The sequence below is a fragment of the Coffea eugenioides genome, chromosome 11 (genome assembly GCF_003713205.1).
Source record: "Coffea eugenioides isolate CCC68of chromosome 11, Ceug_1.0, whole genome shotgun sequence".
NCBI classification, from domain to species: Eukaryota; Viridiplantae; Streptophyta; class Magnoliopsida; order Gentianales; family Rubiaceae; genus Coffea; species Coffea eugenioides.
Genome location: NC_040045.1, coordinates 28,080,151 through 28,098,096, shown reverse-complemented (window position 1 = coordinate 28,098,096; position 17,946 = coordinate 28,080,151). Strand labels below are relative to the sequence as shown.

Genomic DNA, 17,946 nt, shown 5'->3' with positions numbered 1-17,946 from the left:
GCCGTGTTCGGGTCAAGAAAGTTGACCAATTTAAATTTTCGAATCGGATTTGGATTAACATGTTATTTAGAATACCTGAATAACCAACCCGTGATCCGACCCCGTTGCGACCCCTAGTGAAATGGTCCAAAACTTTGAGGACTAAAACAGTAATTCCTCCTACCATAAATGTGAGAAACTGTGGGAACTGCAAAGACATATAAGCGCCCACTTTCTTATCTCGAAACAAAAACCTTTTCTTTCCCTCTTCTGAAAATCCCCTATTCTTTCAATTTCAGCTCTCTGCTTTCCCTTGACTTTGCTCTTGATTTTTCGTCCAAGCAGAAGAGGAAACAAGAAATAAGGTAATCTATGCTCAGTTAATATGCTACTAGTAGATATCCTTTGATGCTATTGTTCTTTACTGCTCTCACTTGAGCCCAACATTGCATTTATTTGTCAATAAAACAGAAAGATTGAATTTTTATTGTTCCATCAGCAGCAAAAAGATTGCTGTCTTTACAGAGTGCTAAACTTGTGTATGTTTGGTTGAAATCTTGCAGGGTTTTGTGCTAAGTTTACTTAGATGATCAAAAGACTTCAGTTTTAAGCTGATCAGACAATTTTTCCTACTTGAAAAGCAAGAAGGTAGGTCTTCATCTGCTTTTTGTCAAGTTCTTTTATCTTGGAATTGCTAAATTCTATAAAGGGTTTCTGAAAAGTTATGATTTTGATGTACTTTTGTTAAGTATGGATTTAGTTGCTTGAACTTGGATAATTACTAGTTTGTAAGTACTAGCTCAAGTTTTCTTTTTCTTTTTGTCTTTTCAATGAAATGGCGAAGCCAAGAAGCTGGAGTGATGCTCTGGCTTGATGTTTCTTCTTCTGTTGTATCTTTTCCAATTTCTATATTTTTTTCTTGTTTATGTTTATTTTTTCCTGTTAGTTTATAAATTTGAAGATATTGAAAGCAGTTACGAGATTTGTTCTTTAGGTATCTGTTGAATTTCATATTGTGAAACCTAAAGCTGTTTATCTACGAAGTACAACAAGTCTTAGAGGAAAGTTATTTTCTTTATCCAAATCAAAGGCGACATTGGCTAGGTGTTAACTAGTTGTTCTGATGTCATAAATGTGCCATTTTAATTAGTAGCACATGTAAAAAATGTGTACTGGGTTTTTTGATGTATATGCTATGTCAGAAACTTTGATCTATTTTTTCCTTGTACATTTAAGATGTGGTTATGTTGTGTGTGTGTGTGTGTGTGTGTGTATATATATATATTTGTGGTTGTGTTTGTGATGTTTGATGTTGCTGAATGCACCGATGTCTAACCATGGCTAGCATTGCATATGGGTGTTAATGAGCCGAGTCAACTGTACCAAAATTGGAGTGCTCGAGTTGAATTTTCAAAGTCGAGCTCCTAAACTTGTGCTCAAGGTTGATTTGATTAAAAAAGGACAAATTAACTTACTCCACCTCAACTTGAGTAAGCTACAGAACGAGTCAAGGCTTTTTGAGCCTGAGTTCAAGCCTATTGAGCTCAATCATTATGGAATAATGGATTTTAGTTTTACTCAAGAATAGATAGAAAAAACTTTTCATGAATTATGAGCTCAACTCAAGTGATGCTCAAGCTGCATTCTAGCTCAACTCAAGCTTGGTCAACTCTGAGTTGAGTTGAGCTGTTGACCAAGCTGGTTGCAGGCAGCTTGCAAGCAACTTGGTCCAACTGCCCCTATTTGCAGTTTCTTCTGATTGTCGGTTATAGCAATTATTGGTGTCCAAAATGCTATGCCTGTTTTATGTTGTTTAATAAAACAGTGGCGTTTAGATCTAAATATGTTGTTAAAATGTTTAGTTCAGCTGCAATTCAATAATCTCTTTTAAAGTATCTATGATTGTGTGTTTTACATTTTACTTTGGAACCTATTTAACATTGTCTCAACTTCATGTCAATGTTGTCGACTCTGTCTACAAATAAGACTTTGTAACCATTCATATTCGTTCAATTCCATGAACTACTGTCCTTGTTGCTCCGTGTTGTTTGGGAACCCAAAATGTTGCTAGAGCTATTAAAAACTGGTACTCTGCTGTCTAAAATAACTGAGTTGATTGAATTGAATGAAGCACATGCTATCTTTTCCTTGTAGCTTTTAGGTCTGTTGAGTAATCTCTGATCATTCTGCATTGAAGAAGCTGACTCTTATTCATGAGGATGTTGGAGTCAATTGTTTGATTTTAGAGACCTCGTTTAACCCATAAACCTGATATTGACGTGTTTAAAAATCCATGACTTTTCCAATCATTCCTGGAGTTCCAGGTACAATGCAAGATGATTTTTTTTCCCTTTAGGATTGTTTCAGAGATTTGACAATCGTTTTCTTTTTCTTGAATTTCTCTCTGATGGGATTTTTTTCCCCTATGGGTATTGACATAATGAAGTTTTTAGTTCCAGATACTGATTAGGAATAGTCCTTTCATTCATGCTTGCGGGTCTTGTAAATAGTAGCATTGATTGAACGAAAGATTCTTTGTGCTCATTTTCTCAGCTCTATGGTGATCTTTCATTGCTGAATCTGTTTGATAGTTTCTAGTGTTGTTCTGCTGAGTGTGTAATCACAGTCCACTTATTTCTAAGCATGGTCTTCAATCTTGATCAATGCTGAGTCCTGGATTATATTGTTTGATCTCATATGATGTACTTGAAAATACCATTGACACTGTGAATCTTGAAGCTCTTAAGTCTTCTTTTGTGCAACAGTTCTGTGCTCTATTGGACCCTGGATAAGTAATGTTTATAATATCAGTTAGAGTTCTTTTAAAATTTGGAGATATGGTAAGCCATATTTATTCTGCGACTTAACGTGTCCTATGATATTCCTATTCTCTTTGGCTAATGGCATCAGTATGATTGTTTGGAAGCAGCAATGTCCTCATGTGTAAATTGTGTATTTGTATCTTTTGAAATCAAAATGAAGCCTGTAAATACTTATTTCTTCATTTATGAGATTTGATCAACCTGCACACAATTGGGCAGGTATACGTACTGCTGTGAATGAGTAAAGTTGATACTGGTTAATTGTTTGTTTCCAGATAAGACATCGGTGCTGTGGAAGGTCCCACATCATGCTCCTTTACAATTAGTGCCTCTGGATGTCTTGCACAAAAGCTATAGGTATCATGTAACGTGGATTGATTACCTTGTTGACGTCTAGTACCTTCATGTATCTTTATTTTTTATTATTGTTATTTTCAGGAAATTTGACATATAGTGTATAGATTTAGCTACTTTTCAGCTGGGCTGTGTTTCCCATGCTTGATGAGTTATATATATGTGCATGTGTATGTATGCATATATGGTCCAGTCTGTGCCTTTTGGATTTTGTGTTCTGGCATTTCTTGAATAACAAGCTGGTTTGCGGTCCAGTCTGTGCCTTTTGGAATTTCTGTTCTTGTATTTATTGAATTATAAGCTGGTTGTCATGATATTTTTTTAATTAGCAAGGATGTGTTTGCTATTGCTAAAATGGTATGAGGTTTATATAGTGCTTTTTGATGTGAATATTCACCTGCTTATCTTTCCTTACTGTAATGCCTGAGTCTAGTATTCTTAGCTGGCATAGCATTTGCATTAATGAAACTGATGGAAATGTAATTGCAACAACAAAAAATCATGGTCACCCAATCATTACTATTGTGGCCAAAGAACTTTTGGTTTTGTCTCTTTAGTAACAAGAAGCCTTGCTTTATAAACTTCACCTCAATATATTATCGAAAGAAACTGTTCTTTTTTTTTTTGTTCTCCAAGTAAATCATTATGATACTTGGCTTGAAATCAAATGAGCACAGCCTAGGGCTTCTCATTGTGAATGCACCCTCCTTGAATTAGATGAAATTTTGTGGAAAGAGGATTGTGTTACAGGAATTGTGCTGCCCAGTCCAGAACAAAATCAATGGAAATGGACTTTTAACATTATAATATGAAGAATAGTCTCTTGTTGATTACCACCATGAAGATCAAGAGCAGATCATTATTGTTTTGTTTTGTTTTTTTATTTTTAGCTACATTATTTTTTCCATGGGTTTCTGGCACTTTTGTAATTTTTCACTTGGATTCATTTTTCACTTGGAATTTAGCCTATAATAGCTGACTCTACAATTATCTGGTCATTTGTTTTGTATGGGCCATTTTAAATGCTGTTGCCCCTTAGGTATTTATCTTTTGTATAATTTTCTAAAAAACAAATAAGTCTACCTATTGTGATCTAGTTATGTAGTTTTAGGATTTCTTTAATGTAGTTTCTTAACCCGACCCATATTTTTCTAGGGCCAATTTGGATTTAGAAAGCTCAGGTCACCTTGCTTGAATCAAAAGCGGTGTCGTTTAACCTGTAGATTAAAAGTGGAAGGTTGTTCTTTCTGCCTATACATACATGTCAGACAACTGCTGAAATTCCCCTGAGAAGCTAAACTCAGATTTCTTATCAAATTAAGCTTTAATTTACACCTGGTTTTCCTGGTTGATTGTCAACTTTTTTCTGGCTATAGATTTTTGTACTTTGTTTGGGCTGTGTGTACAATTCTGATGGCAAGCAATACAAGTTTGGACGAGCGAAGAAAACGGACTCTTGATGCATTGCAAAGAAGGTTTGCTCAAGAAGAAGCAGAGCATGAACTTCAGCAAAAGAAGAGCAAGAAAAGGGTCCAGGAGGGAAAGGATAAAATCCCGTCTGGCATTAGTCATCCCTCTGCTGATGCATCGGCCATTGCGGCTCCCTCGAGTTTGTCAGCTAAGAAAGGTCTCTTTCCTTAACGACTATGATTATTAACATTGGTTCTATTATCTGCACAGAATTTTCACTTCAATTTTTTCATTTGCGGTTTTGCGTTGTTGAGATGATAGTTCTAAATATCTACTTGAAAAAGAACGAGTGGAATCTATGGTTGACAGATTGAAAGTTATGATTTGTTCTATGAGTGCTTCTTAATATTTGTTTCAATCCAATTAACCTAATAAGTTAAAGGCTTGTTATTTGTTGGTTATAGTTGCTTTAGTGGTTAACTGAACAAAATTAATGTGCGAGTCTCCCAGCTCTAAAAAGCTGTTTAATTCTTGTCTTCTGCAAAAAGGGTGATAGACATTAAGAATTGTATTAGTCAGTTTTTATTTTATATGTCTAATCACATCACCATTCATGTCCTTGCTGTAGGAAGCATTTCTTTCTCGTCTCATACAAGTAAAGAAGGTACCTTTTTTTGGATTCTCTTTGATCGCGTAAATATTGGAACAATTTATGGAGATGTTTGCTTCTGTATGCGGAAGTGAGGAACATTTTCTTTTTTTATTTTATTTTATTTTTTTTGTGGTTGCCCTTGTGATACATTAACTTAGAAGCAAGTGATCCGGCATACTTTGGACTCTCCAATAGCGTGCAAGAAAATTTGCTTAGAGATGGTGATGAGGTAATTTTCTTGCCATATGTTATATTGAACTCTTTTAATTGCTTCAACCAACAATGTACAGTGAGATTCAGCCAGTAGCTTCATCTCTCTTTTTTTGACACCATGGTATTTTGTTGCAGATTTCTGATAAGCGCTCCATAGTTGATTATCTATTGCACGACCTTTTTCAACATGGTGATGCGGCTGACAAGTACATGCAAGGATCTAAAAGCATAAAAATTGACAATTGGATCCTTCTTGATAACTTTGTCCAAAAAAGTGGAACAGCTGCTGCTGCACGAGTTCGTGCTCTACAAACACATTCCAGAAGATCTAAGAGGCACATGTCTCTGAAGCAACACAAAAAGTGTGGTTCATTTCATTTGCCTCAACAGCTTCGCAAGTCAGTTAACCTTCTCCTCTGATTTTTTAATCGCACACTTAACATATTGGCAATGTTCATTTATCATGTAGTTAAAATTCACTTGGGATGCAGTTGTAGTTCTTTGTATCTTCAGCTTTTCAACTTCTTTTACCTGTATTTGGTGTGATTGAGCACTAAACACGATTCATGTATTTGACCATTATAAATTTCTGTTATCTCCTCTTTATAAATACTACATACTTAAAAAGTTTTAAATTCTGACACGAGTCTCTACTTGCATCTAAATTTTTATTTGCTTTATTGGGCACTCCCAAAGTGTACCTTTTATAGAGTTATGTAAAAGAACCATGATAATTCTCAGTATTACTTGCTCACAGCTGAACTGATATTTTAGTATGGACTCTCATAGCTAAGATAGAACTGGCTGCTTGACTTTGCACCATGCTAAGTCGCATTCCGAATGGAAAAAGTTACTCTGAATTTTGCTTTATTTTGGATAATTGATTGCCATGTATAATTTGTCTAATTGAGATTAATCCTTTGGGCCTGTTTTCTTGAATACCTATGAGCTTTATCTAGTGTTTAAGTTCTGATCGCATCAATATTCTTCTGCTTTTTGTTTCATCATTCCTCTTCTTTCTTGTTCTCTTTTTTTTGTTCTTTAAGCTGACAGTTTAGTCCAGGATGGATTGTTCATCTTCTGTTCCTCTGTTGTTTGTTATTTACATGAAACACAAGATTTCTTGCAAAGTAACAAAGTAGGGATTTTGGAAAAAAATTTGTTGTTTTATTGTCAACGCTCATTATTTCTGTTATTTCATTAATCTTGGTGTTTTAATAGTACCATGATGATTGCACAGCCAAGTATTTGAGTATTCTTCACTATACTGATTTTTCTTTATGACTCACTGCCCTATATATTGCAGCTTTGAACTCTTTAAGCCGATGCATGAAATGTGGAAAAGCTATATAAGTCAGCTTCTGAAGCATGTTGGGTTAGTGTCTTTCATTTCTTACTTTCCTGATTGTGTGCCGACTATGTGCTCAATCCCTCTCGTCAAAAGTGATCTCCTTACTTAACAAATGTCTATAGGTTTATACATTGCAAATATTTTCTGCTCTTAATCTGTGATCATAAATACTGCAGGAAAAATCAATTGGCCCAATGTCTCCTCAACGCGGATTTACATGGTTCTGTCATTTTAGGTAATAAACTGAACTCTAACTGCTCTAGTTCTGTGTAAATTATCAGCCAAATTATGTAGTAAATTGTGCTAAGCGAATGGCTCTTCAATTAACTAGCACCTTATCTATTAATTTCATGGCAGCCTCCTGGTTTGAACTAAATTTGGTTTACTATCTTTGAAAGACGAGAGGAGATTTTAATTACTTTTGAAAAACTAAAAGATTGCCTGCTGTTAGAGAATCATAGTGGCTACCTTAAATGGCTTTAGGTAATGCATCTAAGCATTTGGTAAAGGAAATTTCTGAGTATCTTGACATGGAATATGTGGAAACTCATTATACACCTCCCTGAGTGAATTTTTTATTTTATTTTATTTTATTTAGGCTTGTGTTCAATTTCCATATAATATAGATTTATTACTTGTAATTGTACTTTAACCTTCAAAGAGATGGTTATAACAAAGCAGTGGGTGTTTTTCTATTAGAAAGTATGCCACACTTGAGTTGTAACACACGAGGAAGAAATTTTATAAAAACATTTAATGAATCTGTGGCATATTTTCTATCATGTTGTATTCCAATTGATTAGTTAGTGTTCTGCAGTTGTTGAATGCAAAATAGAAGCCTTACATGGAGTTCATGGTATCATGATTTGCGAAACTGCTGAAACATTTGGAATAATTACAGAAGATAATAAGTTTCAAGGTAATGCGCAATTTCTGTTTTTCTTTGCCCCCTCTATTTTTTTTTTTTTTTAAAGATTGCAATTTTCAGGATTTTCTGTTGGTTGCATTTGCATCTAAGTTATAAGAGTTAACTGTTGTTGAAACTCTCATCTGAATGGTTTAGGGAATGAAACAATCATGAGGAAGTTTTTCTGTGTGTATTTTATTTACATGTCACGTTAGTGGGCTGTGCCTGAGCTTATAATTTATGGTCTGGCTTTTGTTATAAATCTTGCACATGGCTTCAAACTTTTAATTACCAATTATAGATTTCTGAGATCATATATATATCTACAATCCTTACTGTTGTTGGCTTCTTGTTGGATAAAATCCTGTTTTGTTGCACAGTTATGATAAATTGCCTTGAATTAGCTCCTTTTTTTCCCCCTTTTTGTTGTATTAAAGTTAAAACGATGTAGAATATGAATTTGAGTTTATAAGTTATTTTGCGCATGGTTTCAAACAGAATATTTCAATTATAATCAAGTAAATAAGTACCTACTATTTTTACTGTTCTTAGCTTCTCCCTGGATAATTCTCTTTTGTTGATAAAGTTTTGATAAATAGCTCTAAGTTAGCCCTTTTTTTTTAATGTTCTTTTAAAATGGAGAACATGACTTTTGAGTTCCCAGGTAAATTGACACATTACAGGGACGAATCTGTGACTGATCTGCCAAGTTTGGACAAATCAATATTTGAAACTTTTCTCCCAGTGTAACTCAGTAAGAAAATAAGGCTTGCCTGCTACTTTTGCCAGAACCGTAACTTAACACATTACAAGGACAAACCCGTGACTAATCTGTCAAGTTTGGACAAATTGAGAAAAAAAAAATTTTCTTGAGAAGCAACTTACCAGGAAGATAATGCTTGTCTGGTGCTTAGCTAGAACTATGAACAAATATCATCTGGTTGCCAAACAAGCATGCTTCTGTTTTCTGATTTCTTTAGCCACATGAGTGGCTCAAAAATTTCGCATTTGAAATGCTTTTCAAAATTACTAGTATGATTTCTAACTGTATCACTTGTATCAATTGCAGTTGTGCCCAAGAAGCTTTCTGTTTTCATGCTTCAAGCTGATAGTTGGAAAATTACACTTCATGGAGACAAACTTACTTCAAGACCTCTGGTCCCTTAATTTGGTTACTCTTAATTTGTTGTGGTAAGCTTCATTTCCTGCATTGAGTATTAGAAGTTTGCTTCTGTTATGTGGCCTTTGTTTCCATTGAGGCTTCAGACTGTTTGGCTATCAGGACGTGCAGTGTGTGGCGTTAATATTTATTACTATAATTGTTCTTTTTTCGTAAATGGTGAAAGGGGTTGTCCAGATGTGTTTTTGGGCGGGGGAAGGGGGAGGGTTCTCATGTTATACATTCTTAGACTGTTGGAGCACAGTGCATTCGTGATTTATGGCTTATGCATGTTGTAACTTGATGTATCACTGAGATGGTTTCTTTGCTTTGGGTCTCTTTTTCTGGTTCTGAGAGGTTGTCTAGTTGTGAGTGAGAGAGCTACGTATATTGAATTATTAGAGAGAGTATATGTTGATTTGCTTATAGTTGTAGACCTACCCTGGCACGAATAAGCAAATATTGTTACCGTAGGCTGAACCAGAGTCATATACTACATCTCCGGGGTCTTCATATGAACTTCTAAGGCTATAATCATAGAATTAAGCTGCTTTAGGAATCCAGAACTACAACGTGACTGTTCTTGTCACTATATAAGTTTTAGTTTTCTTCTGTTCTGATTTGTTGGCCATGTTCATTGTATTTCTTTCATTCTACCATCACATTTTTTTCCTTTTTGTTGGTTTTTATGAACGTCAGAATTTCATAGATTTGTTCCTATATTCGTTTATATTTGTTGGGACAAGTTAATTTGCGTTGTTCTTATTTCTTGTGATATGAGTCAAGCTATGTCATCCGATAAGATTCAAGTCCCACTAGGATTGGTTACGCAAGCTCGAGCAGTTCATTCAGCTTCATCGCAGACGACTTGAGCTTATTGACAATAGGTATTTTGGAAGGAAAACATCTAGTCACTATGGGTCCGTTTGGATCCCTTGTTTTTGGAGCTGTTTTTGAAAAACTGTTTTTCACATTCCAAATGCTACAGTAAATGTGTATTTCCAAAACAACTCCAAAAACACCATATCCAAACATTATATAAAAAACAACTACATATGAATATTTCAATTTGTATATTTCAATTATGTATATTATATATATATTATATTAATATAAACTGAAATATACAAATTGAAAATTATATATATTATATATTATATAAATATTTATATACATTAATATTATACATAATATTGTATATTATACATAATATAATATAATAAACATAATATGTAATTGTACATAAATGTGTAAATATTTATACATAATATATATATTAATGTATATTTATAATATACATTTATATTATGTATTATATATAATATAATACATTTATAATACATTTATACATTTATATTAATATACATAATATTAATTTTACATTTATACATAATATTAATACATTGTATATTTATATTAATTATATTAATACATTTATACATAATATTAATATATATTAATAAAATTATAATTTATACATTTATATAATATTCATTTGTAATTTATACATTTATAATAATATACACTTATACATTTATAAATATATTTATATTATGTATTATATTATATATAATACATTTATATATTTTTATATAAATACATAAATATATTTATTTATAAATGTATTATAAATGCATAAATGTATATTTATATAAAAATATAAAAATTATAAATTATAAATTATACATTTATATAATATTCATTTATAATTTATACATTTACAATAATATACACTTATACATTTATAAATATATTTATATTATGTATTATATATAATATAATAAATTTATAATACATTTATATATTTTTATATAAATATATAAATATATTTATTTATAAATGTATTATAAATGTATATTTATATAAAAATATAAAAATATAAAATTTATAATTTATAAATTATAATTTATACATTTATAATAATATACACTTAAGTTTTATTTTGGATGCTTTAATTTACAGGATGAAGGTGCATCGTACCCAACATTGGTTTGGGACGTATGCCTTTATAGACTTTTTATGCAAACTGTGCGGACTTAAAAATTTTTGACTCAAAGTCCGTGGATATGACATGTTAACTTTACGGACTTAAGACCTACTGAAATCCGTAACGATAGATTCTAAAAACATCAAATCAATATGGCCAAACTATACAATGTGGCCGACAACTAATAAAAGCTTATATCAACTTTATGACCGACCTATTCATAGATTCTAAAACCATTAAATCAATTTGGCCAGACTATACAATGTGGCCGACAACTAATAAAAGCTTTATCAACTTTATGACCGATTTATACAATATAGCTTTAGACAAGATGGCCGAAAAAATTATCCTTCCATCATATTTTCGATGCTGCTCATTTCTTCTGGTCCCATTGTTTCCCAATAATGATCATCATTATATTCTTCATCTGCTTCGATATCCAAATGCTTTGCTCCTGTGCTCATATAATATCCTTCCAAATATTTTTCAAAAACTTCTGAATAATTGGTACTTATAGTGAAATCTTTTTCTAACTTAAACCTGTATGGGACATATATCTTTTGTACCTTATTTTCATATACTAACCTTATTCCATTTTCCCATTGATCTATGAAATGTCTGTAAGCTAATTGGATCATTTTGGCATTTATCAATTGTTCTTTTAATTCTAATGGACATTCCACTAGACTGCTGCTGATTTTCTCTAGTTCTTCTGTCGTTCTCCTTGCTGGTGGTATATTGCTGACTGTAATAATCATTCTATGTATTGCCGATTCTATATCAAAAAGTCCTATCCATTCTGCCGGCGCGGATTTGATATGTACAGTTGCCCACTGTCCATAGTCTAACATTTTTCTGATGAAATATCCGAGATGAGTTCCAAGACAATGAGTATCTTCTGGATTTGTAACAATAATTTTTTCCAGGAATCCGGCATCCATAAGAAATTGTGGTGTTAGAATAACTCTTTCCCCATTTACTCTCAGTATCTTTGGGGATGAATATTTTGATAAGATAATAGTGGCTCTGAGGAAAAAATTACTGAGTGTATGTATACAATGGTTATTTATTTTCTGGTGATCACAGGCTTCTGGATTGTTTGGGCAATGTTTTTCTGGGTCTATGAAAAAGGATGGATTTAGTCTAATGGCTGCTGTATTTCTAATTGGATCTTTTGCTATGTCACAGAAATATTGTTGAACTGCTATTAATTTTGAATAATATTGGGCTTGGGCTTTTTGGCTAATAATTTCTTGGATATGTAAAGGGAGGAAACTAAGTAGGTGATATGGTTTAAAGAATATTCTGGGCTTAAGAAATTCAAATGGTCTTTCTGAAATGGGTTTTTCTTTTACAAAAATTGGCTGTTTTATTGGGCCATATGAGATGCTGTATAAGACAGCCTTCCTTTGAGCTCCCCAATCTCAGAAATTTGTGAGAGAATAGTATCTCCTTGTGAGTTTGAGATCTTATACATTTCTTTAAGCTGTTCAGTTAAGGATTTTATTTTTTCTTTTTGAGAAAAGTCTTCTTCTTCAAAATTTCTAAACTATAAATTTAAACTTCTAATAGCTTGTTCCATGCTCTTGCAATGTCTACAAAATTCTATTCTATTTGTGTTATTTTTTTCTAATGCATATTGATAATTTCTACTGCTACTAGGGGCATCTATATTTTGATATACTGGAGCCCTCATGCTATCCATGCTAGCCTTAGGATCTACATAAAATGTTGTTCCTATATTCTGCCTAGCGAATTCTAGTGTTTCATGTATGCTATGAAATGCTTTCCATAAAGGATTACGAAAATGATTTATTTGTTCTATAACGGAAATCCATTTAGAATAGATTCCAGGTGTTTTTCCTTTTACTACTACATAATATGAAAAACTTTGTTTCGGAAGATTGTTAAAATAAAATGCCAAGATATTAAGATTTCTAACTTTATCAGTGCTATTTCTGCTATTCCAGAGGTTATTTAAGATATCCTGTTGGATGTCTTCTAAATTACCTTCCTCTTGACTATGGAAATCTAAGGAAACTAGAAGCCCTTTATATTGAGAGAAATAAGCACCACTTCAATATAAGAATAAAAAGAACTTCTGTAATAAGATTTTTAATAACTTCTAAGAAAGCAATATAGGTCTTTAACCGGAGCCTAATAGTCCGGCCATTCCGGGATCCATCACCCGTTCTTTTGGTATTTAGAACCAGGCTCATCGTCATGTTGGCTAGCAGATGAAGTATCTCCAATCTGTTCATAAACAAGTGAACATGAATCAGAATTTCAATTTTTTTAAACATAACAATAACAAAACAATAAATTAAAGTTTACTTGTGCAGGTTTTAAATGGGCTGGCTCCAGCAATCCAATTTCAGTAAAAGCTCTGCCGGCCACCTGGTACTGATGATGAAACCTATAATTCATCATTTCCTCTCTCTCTGACTGATCATCTCTTCACTGCACATTCACTTCTTCTCCAAGAGCTTCTCTCCATTGAAACATCTGAACTTTGAACAAGTCCTTCATCCCCAGAACCTTCACTTCTTTATCTTCCCTCACAGCCGCTGTCCTTAGATAATCCATTGAAATAATTCTCTATCTTCATCACTGCCATTCGTCCCAGCTTTCAATCCGCAAATCAGCTTTCATTAAGAGCCTTCATGTAAAAGTGTCATTCGTCACTTTCTTGTATTATGGGCGGTTGACCAAATGGGTTTTGTTTGATGAATTCTTCTACGTTATCAGCTTCAGCCAATTTCTTCAAATGCTGAGCAAATTCTCCTTTAGGATCTGCAAATATTTCTTTTCAAGTTACTTGAATAATTTCAGGTTAATTCAATAATGAAAATCACAAAGCCAAGAAAGATGCTTCTCACCCAGATAATTATCCTTTTCACTTGAAAATGCATAAGATTTGGGGAAGATGGCATTGTATCTCTAAAAAATTCAGCAAAGGAAAAAAATTAGAGCATCATCCAGAACAGAGTACAAGAATATGTCACATAACAAGTATACTTACAGGATTAAGGAATGATTTATATGGAGAATCATCGACTAACAATGTGTTAGACAGACCATATTGCTCAAAATCTTTCCAAACTTTCCTCAAGTCCTTAAACATAATCTTTTTTTCTGAATTTTCTTTAGTTTTGGTTTCGACTACAGTGCAGTGAGCCTGATTCTGCAAAATACAGCAGTATCCAATGGAACATTACCCAAAAATAAGAGACTGATTCTGTAAAATTTTGCTAAGAGACTGATTCTACAAATTCTGATAATGACAAATGAAGTCTCACCCAAACAAACTTCCATTTAAAATGTGACAGATTTTTTATTACACGTTGAACATTATGCCTGGGAAAAAAGAAGAATTGCAGAAAAATAAGGGGGGAAAAAAAGAAGGTGTAACATATAAATCAATTAACTAAAATATAGGTCGACACATACCATTGTTTTGATGACCAAATTGCCACATTAAAACGTGAGAAGCAGAATTTCAAAAATTCATGGGTATATGGCCTGAATTTAAAGTCATATCTGTCATTGGAATTCTTGGCTAGAATCACCCCATTCAGGTCCAGAATTAGGAGTTTGCTATTTGATGCCTTTCGAGAAGCAGCTCGGGTTATCCTAACAAGTGGCCTTTCAGTTTGCACTGAAAAAAAAAAAGAATGTTACATAAAGCATTCCTTTAACATTGACTAGTGGATGATAATATTAAAACAAAATGTACCATGTATCATGTCCTGTTTCTACATCCATACCTCCTTGGACCTCAGTCTCCTTTCCCAATTTATTCTCATTCAAAAAGGAAGCATAATTGAAGGGGTCTGTCAGTTTACTCATTGCAATCTCCAAGGCCATAAACTTCCTAGCAATCCTAGCATGAGTCTGATATACAAATATTAGTTGGATGCAATAAACTAGCATGAGTCTGACAACAAGCATTTGTGTACTTACTGATTTAGTAATGTTGGGTGCGTGTCTCATTGCCCAACATTGTATAAATTTCAATGTATAAACACCACAACTTGATGCATCCTTCTGTCGTGAATTATGATTTACAAGATAAAAAGTCCAGCTCCAATCCTTATTCAAGAATTTATTCAAAATCCATACCTAAGCCCAAAAAAAAAAAAAAACAAGGGGAAAAAGGTCATCTTACTATATTTCATATTAATATAAGCTGTAATTTAATATAAGCTGTAATTTTTCTTGTAATACCAGAAGATGTATTATTCCATCATAGAATGTTGTGTCATTTTGCAGAGGATCAACAATGTAGATTTCTTTTTCCGTGACATGAACGATCATCGGAAACCAATGTGATTTATGAAGTATGGCGAAGAAAATCTGCAATATAAGACAATAAACACTATCTAATAAAAAAATTATCCTATCTTATAATAACCATGAAATGAGTACACAGATGTAAATTAAAATAATTGCTGCCTTCTACTTTATAGATGACAAAGCAATGAAAGTTATTGTATACCTTTTCAGCATTTTTCATTAATTCCTCCAACTTTTCAAGATGGAAAGCCTTCACAAGGCTTTCTTTTATGGATGGAAATTCTATGACCATATAGTGCTGCAATGAAGTGAATGACAAGCACGAGTCAAATATAAATTTTGCGATTCAGAAAACTATATGTCACATTGTTGATCCTCTGCAAAATGATACAACATTCTATGATGGAATAATGCATCTTCTGGTATTACAAGAGAAATTACAGCTTATATTAAATTACAACTTATATTAATATGAAATATAGTAAGATGACCTTTTTCCCCTTGATTTTTTTTTTTTTTGGGCTTAGGTATGGATTTTGAATAAATTCTTGAATAAGGATTGGAGCTGGACTTTTTATCTTGTAAATCATAATTCACGACAGAAGGATGCATCAAGTTGTGGTGTTTATACATTGAAATTTATACAATGTTGGGCAATGGGACGCGCACCCAACATTACTAAATCAGTAAGTACACAAATGCTTGTTGTCAGACTCATGCTAGTTTGTTGCATCCAAGTAATATTTGTATATCAGACTCATGCTAGGATTGCTAGGAAGTTTATGGCCTTGGAGATTGCAATGAGTAAACTGGCAGACCCCTTCAATTATGCTTCCTTTTTGAATGAGAATAAATTGGGAAAGGAGACTGAGGTCCAAGGAGGTATGGATGTAGAAACAGGACATGGTACATGGTACATTTTGTCTTAATATTATCATCCACTAGTCAATGTTAAAGGAATGCTTTATGTAACATTCTTTTTTTTTCAATGCAAACTGAAAGGCCACTTGCTAGGATAACTCGAGCTGCTTCTCGAAAGGCTTCAAATAGCAAACTCCTAATTCTGGACCTGAATGGGGTGATTTTAGCCAAGAATTCCAATGACAGATATGACTTTAAATTCAGGCCATATACCCATGAATTTTTAAAATTCTGCTTCTCATGTTTTAATGTGGTAATTTGGTCATCAAAACAATGGTATGTGTCGACCTATATTTTAGTTAATTGATTTATATGTTACACCTTCTTTTTTTTTCCCCCTTATTTTTCTGCAATTCTTCTTTTTTCCCAGGCATAATGTTCAACGTGTAATAAAAAATCTGCCACATTTTAAATGGGAGTTTGTTTGGGTAAGACTTCATTTGTCATTATCAGAATTTGTAGAATCAGTTTCTTAGCAAAATTTTGCAGAATCAGTCTCTTATTTTTGGGTAATGTTCCATTGGATACTGCTGTATTTTGCAGAATCAGGCTCACTGCACTGTAGTCGAAACCAAAACAAAAGAAAATTCAGAAAAAAAAGATTATGTTTAAGGACTTGAGGAAAGTTTGGAAAGATTTTGAGCAATATGGTCTGTCTAACACATTGTTAGTCGATGATTCTCCATATAAATCATTCATTAATCCTGTAAGTATACTTGTTATGTGACATATTCTTGTACTCTGTTCTGGATGATGCTCTAATTTTTTTCCTTTGCTGAATTTTTTAGAGATACAATGCCATCTTCCCCGAATCTTATGCATTTTTAAGTGAAAAGGATAATTATCTGGGTGAGAAGCATCTTTCTTGGCTTTGTGATTTTCATTATTGAATTAACCTGAAATTATTCAAGTAACTTGAAAAGAAATATCTGCAGATCCTAAAGGAGAATTTGCTCAGCACTTGAAGAAATTGGCTGAAGTTGATAACGTAGAAGAATTCATCAAACAAAATCCATTTGGTCAACCGCCCATAATACAAGAAAGTGATGAATGACACTTTTACATGAAGACTCTTAATGAATGCTGATTTGCGGATTGAAAGTTGGGACGAATGGCAGTGATGAAAATAGAGAATTATTTCAATGGATTATCTAAGGACAGCGGCTGTTAGGGAAGATAAAGAAGTGAAGGTTCTGGGGATGAAGGACTTGTTCAAAGTTCAGATGTTTCAATGGAGAGAAGCTCTTGGAGAGGAAGTGAATGGGCAGTGAAGAGATGATCAGTCCGAGAGAGAGGAAATGGTGAATTACAGGTTTCATCATCAGTACCAGGTGGCCGGCAGAGCTTTTACTGAAGTTGGATTGCTGGAGCCAGCCCATTTAACACCTGCACAAGTGAACTTTAATTTATTGTTATGTTTAAAAAAATTAAAATTCTGATTCATGTTCACTTGTTTATGAACAGATTGGAGATATTTCATCTGCTAGCCAACATGACGATGAGCCTGGCTCTAAATACCAAAAGAACGGGTGACAGATCCCGGAATGGCCGGACTATTAGGCTCCGGTTAAAGACCTATATTGCTTTCTTAGAAGTTATTAAAAATCTTATTACAGAAATTCTTTTTATTCTTATATTGAAGTGGTGCTTATTTCTCTCAATATAAAGGGCTTCTAGTTTTCTTAGATTTCCATAGTCGAGAGGAAGGTAATTAGAAGACATCCAGCAGGATATCTTAAATAACCTCTGGAATAGCAGAAATAGCACTGATAAAGTTAGAAATCTTAATATCTTGGCATTTTATTTTAACAATCTTCCGAAACAAAGTTTTTCATATTATGTAGTAGTAAAAGGAAAAATACCTGGAATCTATTCTAAATGGATTTCCGTTATAG

The 17,946-nt window shown here is 33.2% G+C and overlaps 1 protein-coding gene across 4 annotated transcripts; it reads left to right on the top strand.

Annotated features, from left to right (window-relative positions):
* Nucleotides 1-216: 216 nt before the first annotated feature.
* LOC113754267 (ribonuclease P protein subunit p29) lies at nt 217-17,736 on the top strand. 4 transcript variants are annotated; one of them, XM_027298645.1, is made up of 12 exons: nt 217-344; nt 543-627; nt 3,077-3,158; nt 4,532-4,782; nt 5,194-5,229; nt 5,376-5,446; nt 5,566-5,828; nt 6,737-6,805; nt 6,958-7,016; nt 7,599-7,700; nt 8,758-8,879; nt 17,516-17,736. In XM_027298645.1, the coding sequence occupies exons 4-11, from the start codon at nt 4,569-4,571 to the stop codon at nt 8,853-8,855; spliced, it is 912 nt and encodes a 303-aa protein (XP_027154446.1). In that variant the 5' UTR covers nt 217-344; nt 543-627; nt 3,077-3,158; nt 4,532-4,568; the 3' UTR covers nt 8,856-8,879; nt 17,516-17,736. The 4 variants fall into 4 exon arrangements, with proteins under 4 accessions (XP_027154446.1, XP_027154447.1, XP_027154445.1 ...); XM_027298646.1 differs by lacking the exon at nt 17,516-17,736 and adding an exon at nt 11,623-11,969; XM_027298644.1 differs by lacking the exon at nt 17,516-17,736 and adding an exon at nt 4,311-4,392 and having other exon boundaries at nt 8,758-9,175.
* The last annotated feature ends 210 nt before the right edge of the window (nt 17,737-17,946 follow it).

Bases quoted from the DNA above. Each gene is read 5' to 3' on its own strand.
- LOC113754267 (XM_027298645.1), top strand. From the start codon at position 4,569: ATGGCAAGCAATACAAGTTTGGACGAGCGAAGAAAACGGACTCTTGAT. The intron at 5,230-5,375 runs GTACCTTTTTTT...ACATTAACTTAG, and splicing joins GTCTCATACAAGTAAAGAAG to AAGCAAGTGATCCGGCATAC. The intron at 7,701-8,757 runs GTAATGCGCAAT...TATCAATTGCAG, and splicing joins AGAAGATAATAAGTTTCAAG to TTGTGCCCAAGAAGCTTTCT.